This window comes from Gadus macrocephalus, chromosome 21, assembly GCF_031168955.1.
Source record: "Gadus macrocephalus chromosome 21, ASM3116895v1".
NCBI classification, from domain to species: domain Eukaryota; kingdom Metazoa; phylum Chordata; class Actinopteri; order Gadiformes; family Gadidae; genus Gadus; species Gadus macrocephalus.
In genome coordinates this window covers 18,645,994-18,666,999 of record NC_082402.1, presented here as the reverse complement: position 1 = coordinate 18,666,999, position 21,006 = coordinate 18,645,994, and the positions used below count along the sequence as shown (strand labels likewise).

The 21,006-nt window shown below is 44.5% G+C and overlaps 2 protein-coding genes across 19 annotated transcripts in view; one reads left to right on the top strand and one right to left on the bottom strand.

The window, feature by feature from the left end:
• The window catches only part of ift172 (intraflagellar transport 172), a 516,193-nt gene that overhangs the window by 259,098 nt on the left and 236,089 nt on the right, over positions 1 to 21,006 (bottom strand). The gene's annotated exons all lie outside the window — the stretch shown is intronic.
• The window catches only part of afdna (afadin, adherens junction formation factor a), a 114,436-nt gene that overhangs the window by 75,692 nt on the left and 17,738 nt on the right, over positions 1 to 21,006 (top strand). For all 18 annotated transcript variants that reach the window (XM_060041888.1, XM_060041890.1, XM_060041889.1 and 15 more), the window contains 11 exons: positions 281 to 546; positions 1,204 to 1,347; positions 2,264 to 2,462; positions 3,575 to 3,681; positions 5,328 to 5,408; positions 12,352 to 12,417; positions 12,535 to 12,608; positions 12,948 to 13,066; positions 17,244 to 17,444; positions 19,163 to 19,257; positions 19,425 to 19,643. In XM_060041888.1, the coding sequence (XP_059897871.1) occupies positions 281 to 546; positions 1,204 to 1,347; positions 2,264 to 2,462; positions 3,575 to 3,681; positions 5,328 to 5,408; positions 12,352 to 12,417; positions 12,535 to 12,608; positions 12,948 to 13,066; positions 17,244 to 17,444; positions 19,163 to 19,257; positions 19,425 to 19,643 (1,571 nt within the window). The remainder of the gene's footprint in view (positions 1 to 280; positions 547 to 1,203; positions 1,348 to 2,263; positions 2,463 to 3,574; positions 3,682 to 5,327; positions 5,409 to 12,351; positions 12,418 to 12,534; positions 12,609 to 12,947; positions 13,067 to 17,243; positions 17,445 to 19,162; positions 19,258 to 19,424; positions 19,644 to 21,006) is intronic.

Below are 21,006 nucleotides of genomic sequence, written 5' to 3'. Positions count from 1 at the left end.
TTCTGCCTCATCCCCCCGTCAGTGTAACTAATGTGCCAGCATCTCTTCTGCCTCATCCCCCCGTCAGTGTAACTAATATGCCAGCATCTCTTCTGCCTCATCCCCTCGTCAGTGTAACTAATATCTCAGCATCTCTTCTGCCTCATCCCCTCTTCAGTGTAACTAATGTCTCAGCATCTCTTCTGCCTCATCCCCTCGTCAGTGTAACTAATGTCCCAGCATCTCTTCTGCCTCATCCCCTCGTCAGTGTAACTAATGTCCCAGCATCTCTTCCCCACAGAGGACGTGCTGCACACACTGACGGGGGCCATGTCGCTTCTGCGGCGTTGCCGTGTCAACGCAGCCCTCACCATCCAGCTGTTCTCCCAGCTCTTCCACTTCATCAACATGTGGCTGTTCAACAAGCTTGTGACGGAGGCGGACTCCGGGCTGTGCTCCCACTACTGGGGAGCCATTCTGCGGCAGCAGCTCAGCCACATCGAGGCCTGGGCCGAGAAGCAGGGCCTGGAGCTGGCTGCCGACTGCCACCTGAGCCGCATAGTGCAGGTACTGGTGGGGGGGGGGGGGGCACATAGTGCAGGTACTGGAGGGGGGGGGGGGGGGGGCACTTAGTGCAGGTACTGGTGGGGGGGGGGCACATAGTGCAGTTACTGGAGGGGGGGGGGGCACTTAGTGCAGGTACTGGTGGGGGGGACATACTGTAGGGCGAGTAGGAGGTTCTGGGTAAGGGGTGGGGTTCCAGAGGGTTGAGTGTGCTGTGGTAGGGGGTTGAAAAGGTGTCCAATGCATCCTTAAAACCGCTAATGTTCCCCAGCCTGAGATTCACTGTTATGATAATATATTGGACTTCAGAGAGGCTGTTAGGAATGTTTGAACTATGCAAAGCAGTGACATTAGTAGTCACAGTAGTCATTGTTGCACAAAGCATTGTAATATTCAATCTCCATATAGAGAAGCAATTGTAAATAGTAGGTCAATACACACATCAACTACCAAGCCTAAGTAGACCAAAAATACCAAAATATCCTAAACCTCTGAGCACAAAAAAGCTTTCCTAAGATAATGAACATGTTCGTTGAAAAGGATGTACTTGTACAGAGTAGGAACTGTGAGTATGGAGTTTCAGTGTCTCGGAAGTATTGCTTGGTGTGTTGTGTTGTGTTTTGTTATTGTTCATTGTTCATTGTTCATGTGTATTGCCAGGCGACCACCCTGCTGACCATGGACAAGTATTCCATGCAGGACGTTCAGAACATCCACAACACCTGCTTCAAACTGAACTCCCTGCAGCTCAACGCCCTCATGACCAACTACCACTGTGCCCCTGATGAGCCTTATATACCACCTGTAAGACACCACCGCATACATCGCCTGTGAGACGCACGCACACACACCGCTTGGGGGACACACACAAACACACACCGCCTGTGCCACACACACACCACCTGCGAGAGACGCAGACACACACACTCTTGACACTCGTTTAATAAAATGAACACGTTTATTTTTATACAACGTCACTAAACCGGGAGCCCGGAGTGGAGCTGCTTCGTGCTTTCCTCTTCTTTGTGGATTTCTCTCTGCTTTCCACAATTGTCTTGATATTCCGGATACGTCTATTAAATCCACGTGAAGAGTCAGCTTTATGGAGTTCGTCGCCTCACCCGCCACCTTCGGTGTGTGGCTCCCACTGCATATTTTTGCATTACATCCTGCCCGCCACACGCTAAACCCAGGCGCCACCCCTCGCCTTAACTATACAAAGTATCTCCAATATGTGTGAACATGTCTGATGCCTCTCATTTCCGGTTGTATGTTTCATTTTTACATTGCAAGTCCTGGTCATCTTCGGACCTGATTCCCGGGAGTTCATCCTGACTTCATGTTGGAAATGCCTACTCCATACATACATATGTACATATATAAGCCTTATATACTCCCTGTAGCCCACACACACTCTCTCTCTTATATATACTTACTTGCATACATACTGAAATACCCTATCTACCACCTGTAAGACTCACTCAGTCACTCACACTACGCTGTTTGTCATTGTTAGACAATATGAAATTCAAATGATTTGCATGCCTACTTTGGATATTAGGAGTAAACATTGAGGTTACATGTCAACATCATGCATCAACTATGAATATTTAATTCAACAGACCACTAAGCCCTCTAGTCAGGGAAATGCATCGATCCAGGCTCTTTGTTGGATTTGAACATCATTGAAATGTGAACTATGATTTGTGCTTTGCTCCAGGAGCTTATTGACCATGTGGTGGCGGTGGCGGAGAACACGGCCGACGAGTTAGCGCGTAGCGACGGCCGAGAGGTCCAGCTGGAGGAGGACCCCGACCTGCAGCTGCCCTTCCTGCTGCCAGAGGACGGCTACTCCTGTGACGTGGTGCGCAACGTGCCCAACGGCTTCCAGGAGTTCTTGGAGCCCTTGGTGCAGAGAGGTGGGCGGCCCTGTTGCCACGGAGACGCCAGTGATGGTTGCCATGGCGACACAGCACTTTGGCCGTTCAGAATGTGCTCTCCAAAGTTAACCTGAAACGTCTTCAACATTCTGGCTGTTCACTTGGTTTAGAACAGGAGTCGGCAACCCTAGGCACGCGTGCCAACACTGGCACGGGGCAGCAGAATCATTGGCACACTAAAAAATATATATTTATTCTGTTTTGGGCATTTCCTCCCAGTGCAACAATGTTTTAAATTGTTACAGAAAGCAGTGTTCTGAAATGGGATCAATTAATAGTTTTTAAACCTATGTTGTGAGAAATGGAGAAGAAAATATTTAAAATATTGTTGCAAGTGGCCTGTATGCATCGCCTTCACATGGTTTTGCAAAGCTGCATATCTCTTACAGATATTGATGTGGATGGTTCCAACATTCTCATCTATTCTTGTTTTTTACATTTCTCACGGTTCAAATATGTTTTTGAATGAGTTTCTGAAAATGGTGTTTTAAGATGGGACATATGTAATTATAATTTGTAAGCCCATGTTGCAAATATAACAACCAAAAAAACATTTAAAATGTTGATGCATGATTGTGGACTATATGGAAATAGTAAAACTCCAGGTCTTCTGGAAATGTTTTTGGTCGCTGTGTCATAATTCAGCTTAATTCTTTATATATTGTTGCTTACGGCACACTCATTAACGAGAAAATGTCAAACTTGCACTGCACGCTGAAAAGGCTGCTGACCCCTGGTTTAGAACATTTCGTAACGTGTAGAAAACACTTGTGAAGATGTGCTTTTTATACAGTTCATGTCGTTGATATTTGTAACAAGCACTTCTTTACATGTGTGAAAAACATTTGATTTTCACATCTTTGCCTCCCTCCTTATCTCACTCTTGCAGGAATGTTGTTGGTCTGTAAGGTTCACAGGTGGACTGCCAGCCTACTCTGTTTGCATTAGACAGGAGATAGAGAAAGAATGAGAGATAGAGAGGGGCTTGTTTTTCCAAAGAGTACTCGTACAATCAGTGGCTCTCCGCTGGATGTCGGTAGAAAATGAATGGCAGTGTGTTGAGTAACACGACTGGTATGTGCTTGTTCTAGGGTTCTGTCGGCTGACCGCCCATCCTCGCTCCCCGGGCACCTGGACCATTCACTTCGAAGGAGCCGACTCAGACAGTCACTTTGTGGCGCCAGACACCTCCGACATGGTAGGTGATTAGAAATCATTCAGAGAATGTTGGCTTGATGTGTGGTAGCTGAAGGACTAATATGGGCCATTGTTTTTTATCCGGTTCCTATACGGGTTGACACTTAGCATCTGGGGCCACTGAGACTTCCTTCAGATATACCTTAGGACAGGGGTTTTCAAAGTGTGAGAGAGTGAGCCCCCCCTCAGAGAAAAAAATTCAGCTGAGCCCCCCCCCCCAATTTTTTTTTCTAAATACCTGTGTTTTGAAAGCTATTTTAATTATTTTACACATTTCAAACATATTTCTGAAACATTACAACATCTTTTTGCGTTTTTAAACAACACAATTTAACAACTTTATCTAAGCATGTTTTAGCTTAACCTTTTTTAAATACATTTGAACATCTTAATCTGTGTAAACTGCCAGTTTACAGATTCATTCAGGGTCCCCGACTCTGAATTTTCTGAGTCGAATCAGATCTGCCTTTTCAGTCCAGAGATTCTACTATTCGGCGGGGCTTGTTTACCGGCGTTGCTATGGTGACCTAAATTATTATAAGCAACTGAAAACGACGCCGGTTTGAAACTAAAACTGTGATTCTGAAAAAAGTATAAATGCTATCAAAATTCCGTTTAGATAGTATTGAAGATACAAGTGTGTAGATTTGTTTAATGGTTTGAACGATGGTAAACGGTTGAAAAAGGAATGAGTTACGATGTCTAGAAGTAGGTGTATCAGAATGGGCTGACGTCTTCAATGAAAACAGCTGAAAACGAAGCGGTATGAAACTAAAACTGTGATTCTGAAGACATGTTAAATGATATCGAAATTCTGTTTAGATATTATTGAAGATACAAGTGTGTAGATTTGTTAAATGGTTTGCATGAAGATAAACGGTTGAAAATTGATTTAGTTATGTTACTTCTACAGTTGAAGTACGACTGATGATTTGAATCATCGTCTTTCAGGGTTTTCTTCGGGTTTATTTTTTTCTCACGTCGCGCCCCACCTGAAGAACTCTGGCGCCCCCCAGGGGGGGCGCGCCCCACAGTTTGAAAACCACTGCCTTAGGAGATACAGAACTTTAATGAGCAAATTAACATTCATGGTTAAAGTGAGTAAGTTGTTGTGAGTGATGTTTGTTGGTTATTGTTGTTGTATAGTGCAAGTGTTTTTTTTTCTCTATGCACATATTCCCTAGCAAGACCTGCACTCCCCCAGCAGGAAGCCTGTGGTTCACATTGCTGCCCCGCCCCACCCTCCCTTCTGCTGCACCATGCCCTTTATACTCATCATCATCCTCCTATCTGCCCTCTGCTCCTCAACCTCACCCCTTTACTCTCCTCATCCTCCCTGCCTCTCTCACTCTCTCCTCTGCCCCCTGCCTCTTGTCTCTCCCCTTTCTTCTGCCCTGTTTTACCCTACAAGTCGAGTTGCAGTAGCAAGGGACTTCAGCGAGAATTTAGCAGTTTTTGTCACAGCAGAGCCAAGGAACTATTCTTCCACATGATCCGGATTTCTCCTGATCTGTTTGTCTTTGGTCTTGGTTGTTGAACAGATGTGTCACTGGACCAAGGATTAAGCAGATCTTGTTTGTGGATCAAGTTGGGATAGATGTCCACAAACAAGATCTATTCCTCCGCTCAACACATCTTCCTTTTCAGTCGATGAAGAAGGAGCCAGAGGTCGTCACGGTGACCCTGAAGAAGCACAACGGCATGGGCCTGAGCATCGTCGCAGCCAAGGTAGTGTGTGTGTGTGTGTGTGTGTGTGTGTGTGTGTGTGTGTGTGTGTGTGTGTGTGTGTGTGTGTGTGTGTGTGTGTGTGTGTGTGTGTGTGTGTGTGTGTGTGTGTGTGTGTGTGTGTGTGTTCAGTGAAAAAGTGACAGGCAATGGGCTCTGTATGGCCCGTTAAAATGCTGTAAAAAGAGCATGTTTCCCCGATGAGTTTCCAAAAATAAACCAGAGCTTTGGTATGTCCTGGTGCGGGTCCAAAGTCCCAGTGCTGCAGGGTTGAACTGTGAGGCCAAACGCACTACGATGATACAGCAACAAGTCCTCTCTCAATCTCTATTTAGTCCTCAGGGGTCTCATTTATAACCCTTGCGTACGCACAAAACGGGGCTGAAAGTGGCGTACGTGACTTTCCACGCCAAGGTTGTGATCTATAAAAAAATATAACTTGACGGGAGAATGAGCGCAGCCCTAAGCAAACTGACCCATGCGTACATATGGTTTGGAGGAAAAGGAGAATTGGTGACAGACGGTGGGGTGGTGAACTGAAGTCAGACAGAAGAAATGTAGAGAAGAGCGATTATGTTTTATCAGTTTAATTTCAACCCGTATCATGCGTTAAATCTATGTAATCAGAATAATTTAAGTCAACTGCGTTATTTCTCAGTTATAACTCCAGAAACATTCTCCATTCTCCTTAGAATCAAATTCAAAATTCTCTATATTTAATCCCATCACTCCATACTGTCCACTGATGGCGCGACTGCATGAAATAAAGCATCCGTCCAACATGTGTCAATAACATAATATTTGTATGTGACACTGTAATCAAATGTAAATTAAATCCCAAGTGTGGAAAACCAAGCCACATACTCCTCATCACAATCGTTATATTATTGTCCGTTCCTTTTGATGCTTTTCATGACAAATCAGGCATTAAAAAGGGGTTATGTTCAAGAACATTTTACGTGGGTGATTACAAACTGATTATCCAAGGTGTTCTCGGTCAGTCTTATTACCATAACCCTATAAATACAGCGGTGAGCCCTGTGTGTAATGCTGCACCATGGCACTGCTGGCACTGCTGGACGACCATGCAAATGGCAGGATTCGGAGGGAGAGGGTCTTCAGGGACCATAACGATTTATTGGTACATACAAATATTTACCTTTATGTCAGACCACTTTTTTAATTATGGGACTGTGCGCTCCGTGCCACTGACAGAGTTCACTGCTGCAGCAACATGTTGCTACTCACTCTGCTTTTTGTTAGTGATCCCGATCCCGTGATGGCCGAATAAATCTACTTTTCGGGCCTCCACCTCACCCACAAGTGTCTCCACTTCAACCTCCGTGAAATTTCGCTTTTTTGCTTTTCTCAGTCCTTCTGCCATTCTTTCCGACAGGACATAATACTTCCATCTGAGTCTGATTTATATGCAGATCGCATTCATGAGGTCGTATCCATTATGGTTAAAAAGGGGCGTGTCCAGGGCGGAACGTGAAGCTGATTCAGCTGCGCACACTTGTAGACACTCCGTGACTTATAAAGCAAAGATTGCTTAGGGGTGTGCGTACGCAGGGTTTTATAAGTCTGAATATTTTTTGCCGCACGCAAAACTTGGCTTTTGGGCGTACGTACACTTTTAGTAACCATCTCACGCACAGTTTTATATATGAGACCCCAGGTCATTGTCCCAAAGCATGGGGGTTTAGGTTCCAACCTGTTAAATGTGTACAGCAAGGCAACTCTTTCTATAAAGCAGCCTTCGGACAAAAGGCCATTCATATTGCTTTTCAAAAAAAGAAATTAAATGTACAAACGGGAAAAACGACTATCATTATTAGAGAAAAAAGGAATGGAAAGCAGTATAAGATGGTAAAATAATAAAAAAAAGTTGTGCATGGTTAGACCTGCAGCTAACTGAAATGATTTGAGCCCTGAAGTTTTTTTGGGGGTAGAAAATATCTATTTACCACTAATATATATGCCAACTACCATCTAACAATATATATTAACAATTAACCTTATTTATTTATAGCTTCATCAACTGTATTATTCACACATCATTATTCCACAACCATCATCTCTTTTAATGTACATCTTTGTAGTTTTCAGATTTTATTTGAGAACAATTATCATTTATACTTAATGTCTGATGCCTATACTTAAATTTGTCATAATGTCAAATAGCACTTTTCTTTCTAATGCTGTAAAATCCATAACACTAACCCACTTGTAAAACACTTCTGTTAATGTAGTCCTTAACACACTTGATGCTAACAATGCTAATGTTACGTTGTGCTTGGGAGCACTAATACAGTCAGTCGGGTTGCTTGGGTAGTCTATTGCAGACTGTATAATTACAGAGCATCAAAACTGTTTTTGGCCGACTGGTTGTATGCTTTGCCTTAGTTCAGAGATTATTTATTTATTTTTTAAAACTATAAATACATTTTCAGCATCATTTTTGATGCTGAAAAGGCTATCTAGGAAAAGGCTATCTAGGATGCTGAAAAGGCTATCTACTACAGGCTATCATTTAGCCTGTAGTGCTGCACTGGGTCTAGGGGTGTTAAAGGCCGGAGCCTGTAGTGCTGCACTGGGTCTAGGGGTGTTAAAGGCCGGACCCTGTAGTGCTGCACTGGGTCTAGGGGTGTTAAAGGCCGGACCCTGTAGTGCTGCACTGGGTCTAGGGGTGTTAAAGGCCGGACCCTGTAGTGCTGCACTGGGTCTAGGGGTGTTAAAGGCCGGACCCTGTAGTGCTGCACTGGGTCTAGGGGTGTTAAAGGCCGGACCCTGTAGTGCTGCACTGGGTCTAGGGGTGTTAAAGGCCGGAGCCTGTAGTGCTGCACTGGGTCTAGGGGTGTTAACGGACGGAGCCATACCCCTAGATCCTTTTTGCAGCGTTTGTTTATCCAATATCTTTCTTGCTGTTTATTTGTTTGAAGAGATTGATGAACAAGGATGTTGATTTGAATCCTAATGTTACATGCAATCAGTTGTGTACAAGACAAGGTTGTGAGTTAATTCACATGCACAGCTCGTCCAGATAGTTTTGTTTGATGTAATTTGCAGTGTAAGCTGCTTTTCAATTTGATCCGACAGTATTTACGTCTGTTTTCTCTTTTGCACACAAGATTGTTGGGCAGGGCGATTCAGAGTGGACTCTGCGCCGTCTCACATGCCTAGTGGCCTTTCATGGTACTGCCCTGTGGTTGATTCTAATGCAGCTGTATGCATTACTGTGTTAAGAGGTATCCCTACAGGTGCTTTTGGACGGCTGTTCTTTCCTTTTCATCACATAAAAAAAGTTTGTCTGCTGGTTAGCTCAAGATCACAAACCAGAACTTGGCTAGTGACATGGGATTGGCCGCTCGATGCTGGGTTCCCCCACCCCCTCTTCAAAAGGATAAGCAGGAGGGGAGTGTGTCAGGACTGGACAGGGCACTGCAGTCGCGCAGTAACAGTGCTTTCAACAACTTCTGCTTTGGACTCTTATGCAGGCATTTAATTAGGTGGCTTTAAGGAAGAAGAACAGAACACCGTTTACTGCATTTCTACCTGGTGGTAAAGTAACTTATTTTATTGGATCTGGATGTTTTACCGGATCTGGTCGCAGTGTGGAATCATGGCGTGTGCAAGTTACCTGTAGAACATGTGGTTCTCGGTGGTGGGCAGGCTACATGCTGAGGTACAGTGCAGTTTGTTTCTGTGTTATGCCGCACATCTGTGTACATCCTTTTATCTTTGAGCTGGGGCTAGCTTTATCAGTTATTCAAAGATCGTTACTTGGGTATACATAAAACTGAAAGAAGCAGTTAGACATTACCCTAAAACAAGTGTAGTTATGTGTGTGCATGACCTGCAGTAAGAAGCAGGCTGTGTTTTAATGCATGGTGTATATTCTAGCTATACCAGCTATATTCAGCTTGTTTTGGTTCAGTGTTGATTCACATGGTAGAAGTCAAACCACATTCCATGGTCATTGATTCAATTTCTGAACTCTTGTGAGGCATATATAACTATGAATATCTTTCCTGTTGCAGCTGTGTATTGTTTTTCCTTGGTGTTTGATTGTGTGGAAGGCCTTCCTTCCCCGACGTCTCACAGCTGGAGCTGAAGGAAACTGAGCCCTGCTGTTCTTCCTCTTTGTTACCGTTTACTCCTCGTACAATAGTTGGAGACCGCATGCTGCATTCCATTCAACTGCAGCAGCAGACACACTTCCTAGTTTACAACTATAACTCAAATTAACCATACTACTGCTCTGTCTTGCCAACAATGGATTTGGTATGCTTTTATGGTACGTCATATTCTTTAGGAGGTAGAATTTCAGAATGTCAATTGCCATACTTTCCATGTTTTTCAGGAATTTGAAGAAAATAAGTATAGTGAAACAATAGCACAAGAGAGCTACCTCCCTTGAGGGCAAGAACAATGAGAGGATGGACGCGCACACACGCACGCACGCCCAGAGACACGCACGCACAGAGACACGGACACACACGCACACGGACACAGAGAGAGACAGACAGACAGACAGACAGACAGACAGACAGACACACAGACAGACAGAGAGAGAGTGAGAAACAGACAGACAGACACAGAGAGAGACAGACAGACAGACACAGAGAGAGAGGACGGACAGAGAGACAAACAGAGAGAGAGAGACACACAGAGAGAGAGACACACAGAGAGAGACACACACACAGAGAGAGACACATAAACAAAGACACACACACACACACACACACACACACACAGAGACAGAGACAGAGACAGACGCACACACACACACACAGAGGGACACTTCCAAGAGGGCTTTTAGCAAGTTGTGTTTTCACAAGTGACTTGGAGTTACCCCTTTTATGAATCTCCCATTTCGGGACTCTGGACTAAACTGCCTTAATATGGATTTAAGCCTCACGGAAATAATATAGCTGCTAGTTTGCTCGGGGATCAACGGAATGTCGATTATCAAATGAGACAGAGCAAAATGAAAATCTTAACACTATCATCATATCATTTATCACTTAACTTCAAGAATGGGGTGGCTGACCCAAGTGGCTAATAATTCTATTTATATTGTTAAAGGAGACGTATTATTAACAAGTAAACAAAGTATAATAGTTCCAGAAAACAAGCTTTTGAAGCTGTTTGCTGGAAGTAGCTTTTAGGAAAAAATAATCTTGCCCAGCGCTATACCCCTGTTTCAGTCCCTTCAGAATGCAATGGTTCTGGGTTCTCTAGCTTTAATGCAAATGAGCTGCTGCCCATTGACCAATGAGCTCTCAGACTGAACCACAGCAAGTGAATGGAGCAGTCTACAGCATTGAGAAGAGCCGTGTAATAATCCATAATAATGTAAGGTTTAGAAGTTAAATATTTGAAAGTTGTAGAATAGATTAATATAATTTATATTGGAGTTAATTTGCTAGAAATGTACCGGTACTTAAAATTCAGTTAATCATTTACATATTTATGTTACACAATTATTACATGTTTACATATTTAACACGGTCAGGATATTCTGTTGAATCTGCCTCTCTGATTCCCTCACGTTTACCTCAGTCTAAATTCTAGCTTCTGATTGGTTAGTTCAGTCACGTGATGGGTCCGAACAAGGAAGTGTTATAGATTAATAGATTAAATAGATTAACAGCGATATTTTTTTTATCGCGTGATAAAAGTTTTGTGTTAACGCAGCCGTTAACGCCGATAACGGCCCACCACTAATATATATATTTTAGTACTGTCAGTTAAACGCATTATTAACGGCGTTAACGCAAACAGGGTATTACAGGGCCTGTGCAATGTGTGAAAACATGCATCTGTGTTCACTCAATACTTTGGGGAAGTCCACCAGGCTGAACTTGTAGTGGAAAGAGATGTACTGATATCTAGCTTTTTTGGGTTACCCCCTGCACCTTAACCCTTACTGTAGTACAGCAGTTACATTCCTTTACAGCATTCCTCTGTGGTGAATACTACATTGCCAATCATACTGTCAGTTATATACTGTCAGACAGCAAAGATCATGTGAGTCATGTTCTAGAAAGAGTAAGGATGCCCATTGTTGACCTTGGGTGTCTTGAAAGGCGCCTCTAAATGAAATGTATTATTATTATTATTATTATTATTGTCCCTAGGCAGTTCACCACTGGACCAGGCCTGTCTACCAGGGCATCAGACAACTTATTTAGAACCAGGAGCAAAACATGGCTTAATCATTGCTAAAAAGAATGAGCTGGTTGAATATTTATTTTGTGTCTTTGAAGACGAGACCGATCAGGCATGGTATCGGCTATTGAGCTGTGGGGCCAAATGAGCTACGAGGGCCTGGGGGCCAAATGAGCTACGAGGGCCTATGGGCCTTGTGAGTTACACAGCCTGGGGGCCTTATGAGCCTGGGGGCCTTATGAGCCTGGGGGCCTAGAATTTGTAACTCTTCAGAGATTCAACAGTCCACAATGGGTGTTGGAGGTAGAATTGACCTATCGCTATGTCCTTCCCTTCGAACACAGCTGGCCTATTATAATTGTATATGATCGACGAGGTGGATTAGACTGTGTGTGAACATGCATGTTCACAATGGTAGGTTTCACTTCCACTGTCCACAACGTTGTGTGTCCCTATGGTGGCTGCTACAATGTGGACCTGATGTATTCCACACTGGTCTGTGAATATATTGTCCCGTTCTCTAGCACAACAGCTCTTTCAACTACGGTTTAAATGTAAGCAAACCTCATACCAAACCGGCAAATTCTGTGACTGTTATCCAAAATAATCTGTCAAAAATATAAAATATGACAACGGTTAACCACGACCGTGATTGAACTATCCGCTGAATCCCAGCCGCTGGACCTTTATTTCCTTTGTATTTTCATTACATCAATATGTATTGATGTTTTTACTTAGCTATACAATGATATCCTTCTCTCTGTATCACTAGGGAGCAGGCCAAGAGAAACTGGGGATCTACATCAAGTCTGTTGTCAAGGGAGGCGCTGCTGACATGGTAATGATCTCACTCAGTCATTAACTCACTATCTCACTCACTCACTCACTCACTTAGTCACTCACTCACTCACTCCCTCAGTCAGTCACTCACTTAGTATTTGTTTGTTTCTTCTAGGATGGCCGGCTGGCAGCAGGGGACCAGCTGCTGAGTGTAGATGGGCGGAGTCTGGTGGGCCTATCCCAGGAGAGGTGGGATTCACTCTGACCAATAGCGCAACACCCTTACTTCCTGGTTGCAGGAACAGACATTTTGGCCTTTACATGCTCAGGCCACAAGCTGACCGCCTTCAGCTGCATATGAGCCTCTCTTTATTTATATAGCTTGTATTGATGAATATTAATTCAGAGACAACCGATTCAAGACCAATTCCAAGTATATAAAAGGTTGTCAAGTCGGGGATGATTGAGTGACATGCATAAATATTGAGATATTGTTTATTGAGATACAAATATTGTTAGAGCACGAAAACCTGGAATTGTTCCCTAGAAGTCTGCTCTCTATTAAATCTGTTGTCTGTGTGTGGTCAGAGCTGCCGAGCTGATGACACGAACGGGCTCTGTGGTGACCCTGGAGGTGGCCAAGCAGGGCGCCATCTACCACGGCCTGGCTACTCTGCTCAACCAGCCCAGCCCCATGCTGCCCAGAGGTTTGTACCCTCCTCCTGCTGCTAGCTCCTGGTTCGTTGGACCTGTTGGCTTCCTGTCACCACAATGGATAGTTTTCCTTTCTGAAACGGTCTAAACACATGTTTTGTTGGAATAACTTTCAAAAGGGTTAGGGCTGCACGATTATTGCCAAAATGATTATCACGATTATTTTGATCAATATTGATATCAAGATTATTTACCAGGATTATTCATTGAAAGAAAAAAATCTTTTAAATTTCTACCACTCCCTAGTGGTTGAGCCACACACTGTGCTCAGCGGCAAATTGCCGCCAGGCCACGCCATCAGTACCTCTTGTGTACAGGGCCCAGAATTTTGTGCTACGGCCCTGTGTTGTAATGCAGACATGTCTGTCCTCCTGCAAGCCCCAAGAGGCCATCGCTTCCCTCAGTCCCTGGGAAATTAACTCTCCAGTGTGGTCTTGCGGGAAAAATGCCATTTGCAGGCATCTACTCTGCATCCTAAAATTATCATTGATGAAATTAACTGTCAAGGTTCCATCGCTGTTGGAAGTTGAAGAGCCGGGACAAGCTGCTGCCATCGTTCTACTTGACCATAGGTCAGGGGTACTGGCAAAGTACTCGACACCTGTGAGATCCCTCTCTATTTCTCCTCTGCGTTTTGCATACAGCGCAGGGAATGCCACTCTGGAAAAATAATTTCGTGAGGGGATTAGATACCTTTTGTCCAGTATGTTAACCATTTTTTTTTAAATCCTTCATTGCTGACGGTATTTATTGGACACATATCGCGAGAACACTACTTGTCATCGTGGGACGCCAATATCGTCATCGCGATAAAAATTTGATATATTGTGCAGCCCTATAAAGGGTAACTGCAATTTTCACGTCTGATGTGTGGAGGTAGTCAGTGGCTTTCTGATCCACTCTTGGTCCGACCCTGACTCTGTTACAGCTGTAAGGTAAAGCGAGTCACAGACGAGCCACGGAGTACTGTGTCGTGCAGCGTGAACTTCAGACCTTGTTCTGTGTTTAATATAATGAGTGTTAATGTGATGACTTTAGGTCTTGTTCTGTTTAATATAATGAGTGTTAATGTGATGACTTTAGGTCTTTTTCTGTTTAATATAATGAGTGGTAATGTGATGCCTTTAGGTCTTGTTCTGTTTAATATAATGAGTGGTAATGGCTCTGTGATGGCTTTAGGTCTTGTCCTTTCTTTAATATGAGTGTTAATGGCGCTAATTGAGCAGTGCTGTAAGTTAAAGAGCGGCTGTATGGTGGCGGCGGTGTTGGAGCTCTCATTGGAACCAACTTAACCTTCCAATGAAGATCCACTGCTTTGGGGCGCCCCGGTGGCTCACCAGGTAGAGACTGTTCCAGTAAGGGTCCTCAGAGTACTAGCCAATGAGAGGCAGAGCAAGGTAGGTTGTGACTTGGCCATCCGTCTGTTCTGACGGCTAGACTCCACTGCTGCTGATGGGCTGTCTCGTGGCGCTCGTTTGCGCGTGCCTTCTAGCTAGATTTCCAGGCAGCATGGAGAACACACTTACTACAAGCAATCTGTTTATACATGTGAAGAGAATAGTTTTTGGATGAGAGGGGGGCGTGGCCATACCGTAGCATTGTACTACCAGTTTCCCAAAAGCTACACTTTCTCCCGGTCAGAGCTCCACGCGTCCAAGCACACCGCTCTGGCTGCTTGGTCCTGACCTCCGAGGGTCTATGCAATAAGATAAAGCCCTCCGCGTTCGCAGCAGAGGGGAACCTTCACATAGCGTTATTTTATCCCTTTTCTTCAGTAAGTGATAAAACTGCATAGATTACTATTTTGACAGTCATATCAAATACAAATTGCCTACCAAAAAGAGCTTTGGTGCTTCTCCATTGACCTGCACGGTACAGTACATGACCCATGTGGCCTGCAGGGCTGCTTAATGTAGTCTGTTCTTCTTTCTAAACTATACTTTTGTCAGGAATATTATTTTTTTATTTTATTTTTATTTTTTATATCATTTTTGATTGTCAACAGTGAGATATTATGTTGTTCATATAGTTTAAGACTGCAGTGGAGGAGAACTGGCCAAAGTGAGGTGGTGGACACTGGGGGGGTTGATGGGAGTTGTAGGGGCTGGTATTGTGTGTCACTTCTTTTTTTATTTATTCGTAATTCACATAAATGCATCTTTAGAATTCTATAGATGCATCGAGTCGTTGTTGTTCTTAGCACTGCTTCATATATGAAGACTGAACATCACTGACAGGCTTTTATGGGTCACTTTAACCCTTTGTTTACATATCCAGCATTAATCATGGGGAGAGACCTGGGCACCGTACGTTGCTCCTTTAATTGTTTTTCCACCTTTTTGGGCCGTGACCAGTCTGCACCCCTGAGAATATATCTGGGAAATATGAGTGTAGTCGATCATATACAATTATAATAGGTCAACTGTGTTCGAAGGGAGGGACTTGGCAATCGGTAAATTCTCTTCAAAACAGTAAAGGTTTCCAATTGAAAATGTATGTATTCAAACTAGATTAAGCTACCAATCATATTTTTTTTCCAAATGTGAAATGTATGACCTACCATTGTTCACAGTGCCAGCAGTAACATCTAAGCTTCAGATACCACCTGGCTGCCAACAGCAGTCTGCCTGTTGACGGCTGAGTACACTGTCTAGGCTGCCAACAGCAGTCTGCCTGGTGACGGCTGAGTACACAGTACACTGTCTAGGCTACCAACAGCAGTCTGCCTGGTGACGGCTGCGTACACAGTACACTGTCTAGGCTACCAACAGCAGTCTGCCTGGTGACGGCTGCGTACACAGTACACTGTCTAGGCTACCAACAGCAGTCTGCCTGGTGACGGCTGCGTACACAGTATACTGTCTAGGCTACCAACAGCAGTCTGCCTGGTGACGGCTGCGTACACAGTATACTGTCTAGGCTGCCAACAGCAGTCTGCCTATGGTGACGGCTGCGTCCACAGTACACTGTCTAGGCTGTGTGGTGGTTTGTTGACTTGGGAAAAGAAGCAGGAATCCTCCAGACAACGCCCTCCTTGTGGTTCACCCTGTAGCCGCCCAAAGCGCATCATTGTGGGTGTGTGTGTGAAATTGAACACCAAAAAGTGCGCACACACACCCAGACAGTGTTACTTGACATTTGAGTGAGTTCAATGTTCCAGAAATCGCCAACACGAGGTTCAACTAGTCCAGTTGTGCGTGATGGAATGTGAGTGTTAAGGGAGTCCTCCCGTCCGTTCTGTGGACTGAAGTGACGTTTAAAGGGAGATGCCATTCAGAAGGCCGCTGTTCCACTGACAACAGAGGCCAGATGCCTCCGCCCTCAGCCCCGCCCACTTTGACTGCATTAACTGAGGATTTCACATCTTGGGCAGCATGTGTTTTATTGCTTTAAGGGAAAAACTGAATAATTGACCATGCTTTGTCTTAAATGTGTGCAAACATAATGCTATGGCTGACTCATATCAACATCAAATATGAATGTAACAATGTTTTGTCTAAGCTGTATTTATTGCACTATGCTTTCATTACCTCGATGAGAGCTGCAAGATTTACCCACAGTCCCAATATTATTCTTGAGCACTACTGTCTAGGAGCTGCTTTCAGGAGGTCTTCGCATGTCATAACCAAATTATACCTTCCATATATATATATGTAGCACTTTGAGATTTCTGAATGTAAAGTGATCTATACATTAAATATATTATTTATTATTATATATTTTTTAATATATACGAGAAATTAGTCAGTGGTCATCATTCTGAATTATCATAAGCCAGCTGTGTTCGAAGGGAGGGACTTGGCGATAGGTCAATTCTATTCAAAACAGTCTTGATATCCTGCCCTTCATCCGGCGCCTTCTTGTTTCCCTTCATCCCTCATAAATGCTGTCTTGTAAAACCTGACTTTCCGGTAAACCCTTAATCTCAAAGTCTGGGGAGTCCCCCCAGGTCCCCCGTCCCTATCTCATACAAACAAAAATGGGTATTTGTGAACCAAACATCACCCCTTTAAATGCATTAAAGCTTAATTTTGATGCAATTTAGCTGAAAAATCCTAAAAATACTGGGCGTAAGACGCAGGTGCATTGCCTCAATTGCCCACTAGGTGGAGCCACAGCGTCGGAGTCACTCTTCCTACTCAAACCTCTGAACACCCTTTCTCTCACCAGCATCTGACCGCGGACGCGATAAGAATGGCAAGATGCGCCCCAAGAGCGAGGGCTTTGAGCTGTACAACACGGCCGCTCAGAACGGATCGCCAGAGAGCCCGCAGGCCGGCTGGGAGGCGTACCCAGAACCCAAGAAGATGAGCGGGGAAGAGCGGCTGCTCAAGAACCGCGCCGACCACCGCTCCAGCCCCAATGTGGCTAGTAAGTCAACCCCCAATACCTCTTACCATTGGTGATTCAGGTCCATTCATGTCATTTTATTTAAAGCATCGATTGAAGCTCTCCAAAGAATTTCTTGCGTGTCTCTGAACTACTTGACCCTCTCACTGTGTATTTCTGGGGACCCTGAGGAATTGAATTATGGATGTTTAATATTAATAACCCTGGAACAAAAGGAAGAGCCAGCGATGCTCTGTGCGGCATTGGAGGCGGGGCTTATGGCTCTGCTCACGAACTCCATTATGTCTTTAACTATGTCCGCAAAGTGCCAACGCACAGTTAACTTGGCGACTATAGATGGATGCTGTATACAACTGTTGTATAACATTATTCAGATGGACTTCACACTAGGCCTGTGTATTGCTGGGAACCCAATAAAGTCAAGTTGGAAGTTGTTTAGATGAGCGGCTCTCGAAAAAGCCTCGAGCAGCAACTCGAATGCTTCTATCCTAACAAACTGCCAGTGTGGTTGCCAAAATGCTATCGTCGGCACAAGCGTCAGCGCTGCCTGAACCTCGTAAAAAGTAGTCCAATTCGGTGGGAAAAAACGCCCAATCTGGCCACACTGCCTGCACGTCCATCTACTAACCTCAGCCTAGATCAATCAGACCAACGGAAAAATTATGCCGATATGGAACTTAAACTGTGATTCTGAAAAAAGTATAAAGGTAATCGAAATTCGGTTTTCAAATCTTGAAGATACAAGTGTGTTGATTTGTTAATTGTTTATAACGAAGGTTAATGTTGAAAATTGACCAAGTTACGATGTCTGAAGTAGTTGAAGTCTCAGAAGTTTGGAAAAGAGATAGCAATCATGCTGTTAAAGGGCTGGACGTTTTGATAGTTGAATGGTTTCTGTAGCTGAAAGTATGCAGGAGCAGTTAACTGCACAAAAAGCCGGCAAACGGAATAAAGAAAACTTAAGAAGGGTAGATGTGCTTGCAGTAGCAACCACACTAATAATGAGCAACCTCCGAGACTGGGTCTTCATGAGAGCCCAATGAACAGTTCTTCAGTCTTGTGTGCCAGATCTCCTTCATTTATTTTAGATCCTAATTATCGGGCTTCAACCTGCGTGTTCGAATGGTGCATATTACCACCAGAGTTTTTATATCGGAGTGTGGAATTTCTATTTGCATATCTCAATCGTTAAATACACTGTATTTATGAGTTTTAAGAGTTGAAGAAAAATAAAAAAGCTAAAAAAGCTAATTCTAAGCTTAATGAAACACAACAGCAAAAACATGAGAAGAAATCCAAAGATGCATTTAATGAGTCTTGAGCGGGGGTTCCCAAACTTCTTCACCTCGACTCCCAGGGGAAATTTGGTGTTATTATAAACTACTGATAAAGAATACGGAAAAGACCTGATCACCCGTATGTGTCTGGTTGTGTAAACCTGCTCTGGGGAGAATCCTGATGGGCTCGGCTGTATCTTATATTTCACTTATAGCGATCGAGAGTGAGGGAAACAAATAAGTCACAACTTCTGCAAGAGAACACATAATCTTTTTCAGGTCTAGGTTCGCGAGAAGGGGTGTGGGAAGTTCAGGTGCCGCACGCAGCATCTGAGCGCAGCAAAAAGAACGCAATTCTGTTTTAATTAGGAAAGTAACTTACCCGATACCTTGATTTAACAGTTGATAATTCGCTTTGTATTTAAATTTCTAGTGCTTTAATCCATACTTCTGTGCATCTAGATCAAGGTCAGAGTCCGAGAAGCAAGGGCGACTACCCTGGTGGGCCAGGGACAAAAATCACGTCCGTCTCCACCGGCAACCTATGCGCCGCTGACGTGAGTAACCAATGCTGACACAGGCCACGTGTGAGTGGCCCAGCGTCTTGTTGTGGAAATTCACTCTAGTCACACTAATTTCAATAGGTTGCCTCGCACACTGTGATTGGCCCCCTAATTAAAATAGTGAGCCTCATTATGAATGTGGTTGTACGGAAATGCTTTAGGAGGAGCACTCTACCCCTGATCCGGAAGAGTACCCCATCCCAACGCAGACGTACCCCAGGGAGTACTTCACCATCCCAGCCTCCAAGAGCCAGGACCGGGTGGTGGTGGTCCCTGGGCATGGCCAGAACCAGCCCCCCCCCACCCAGCACTGGCAGCCCATGGACGACAGGGAGCGCTTGCCAGGAGTTCTTTCCGAAGGACTTCACAACAGCATGCAGGTAGGCAGACTAATCAATAAAGTATATATTTTATGGTAGGAATGCTAAAAAGATTAGGCATTTCTCCAGCCTAATTGTTTTTCAGAAATGCAAGTCTCCAAAAAGTTTGATGCCGAAACATCAGAAAAAATTCAAAAAGTTGCGCATAGAGGGTATGAAATCACTCACTTAACGAGGTTTTCTAACATTAATATAAGTTCCCCTTGCCTGCCTATGGTCCCCCAGTGGCTAAAACTTGCGTTCGGTGTAAAACGGGCACTAGGCATCCTGCTCGCCGTTGAAAAAATGGAAGCTCAAGCACGCTGATTTGGCATGTGGCCCCATACGTTTTCATAATGGGCCAAGTTACCTCCCCTTTCTCTGCCTTGCCCGCCCAGAGATTTGGCCCGACAATGAGGTGTGTGTGTGTGTGTGTGTCTGTGTCTGTGTGTGTGTGTTGTAACGCAAGTGTTGTACACTTTGTTATTTGGATAACTGTTCCGCGGTTGGTGTTATGGTTCTTTGACGTCTCTAGTATTTCCACAACAAGACTGTAGTTGGGGTTATCTCAGTCATCGTTGGGCCCCGTTGCCTGCCGCCCGCTGCCACGAGGCACCACCGCCGTGAAGCACCACCGCCCGGCAGCGGCTAGCCGGCAGTGGTCAGCGCGCGGTTCAGTCTACTTCAGATTGATGTGGATGTGGAAGAACCAGAGACGTCGGAGAACCCGACGCAGTCGTTTGTGATTCATAATATCGTCAGGAGGCGCACACAGCTTTTGGACTTGATAATATGTATTATATGATATGTAGGCCCATTAGGCTATATGATATTATTAAGATAGAGCTCCAGGACTGTAACGGCGCATAACACGTCGGACTCTCGTCTACTCTCCTAGTGGGGGTTATCTCAGCCATGGTTAAGAAGGAATTGGGGGGAAAGGAACTTTGGCTTTGACTCCCTGAAGTACATGAACCACGACATAAGGGAGAAAGGGATTGTCTTCCGCTTGAGCCCCGCTGCCGAGGGACCACCGCCCCGGCGCTGCCCGCTGCCGAGGGACCACCGCCTTGGCGTTGCCCGCTGCCGAGGTTCCGGCGGGAGAAAATCGGGGGCAACAATGACTTTCTCCTCCATGTCGTGGTTCAGTATACTTCTGATTGATGTGAACGTGCAAGCATCAGAGATGTCGGAGAACCCGATGCAGTCTTTTGAGATCCATAATATTGTCTTGAGGAGCATACAGCTTTTGGCCCGATAATATATTTGATATGATATAGATATCTATGTATAATATGATATTATTTAGGTATAGAGCTCGAGGTCTCCCGAATATTTACAGAACATGGCCAAAGGCTATGTGCCCCTCGCCATTGCGATACAT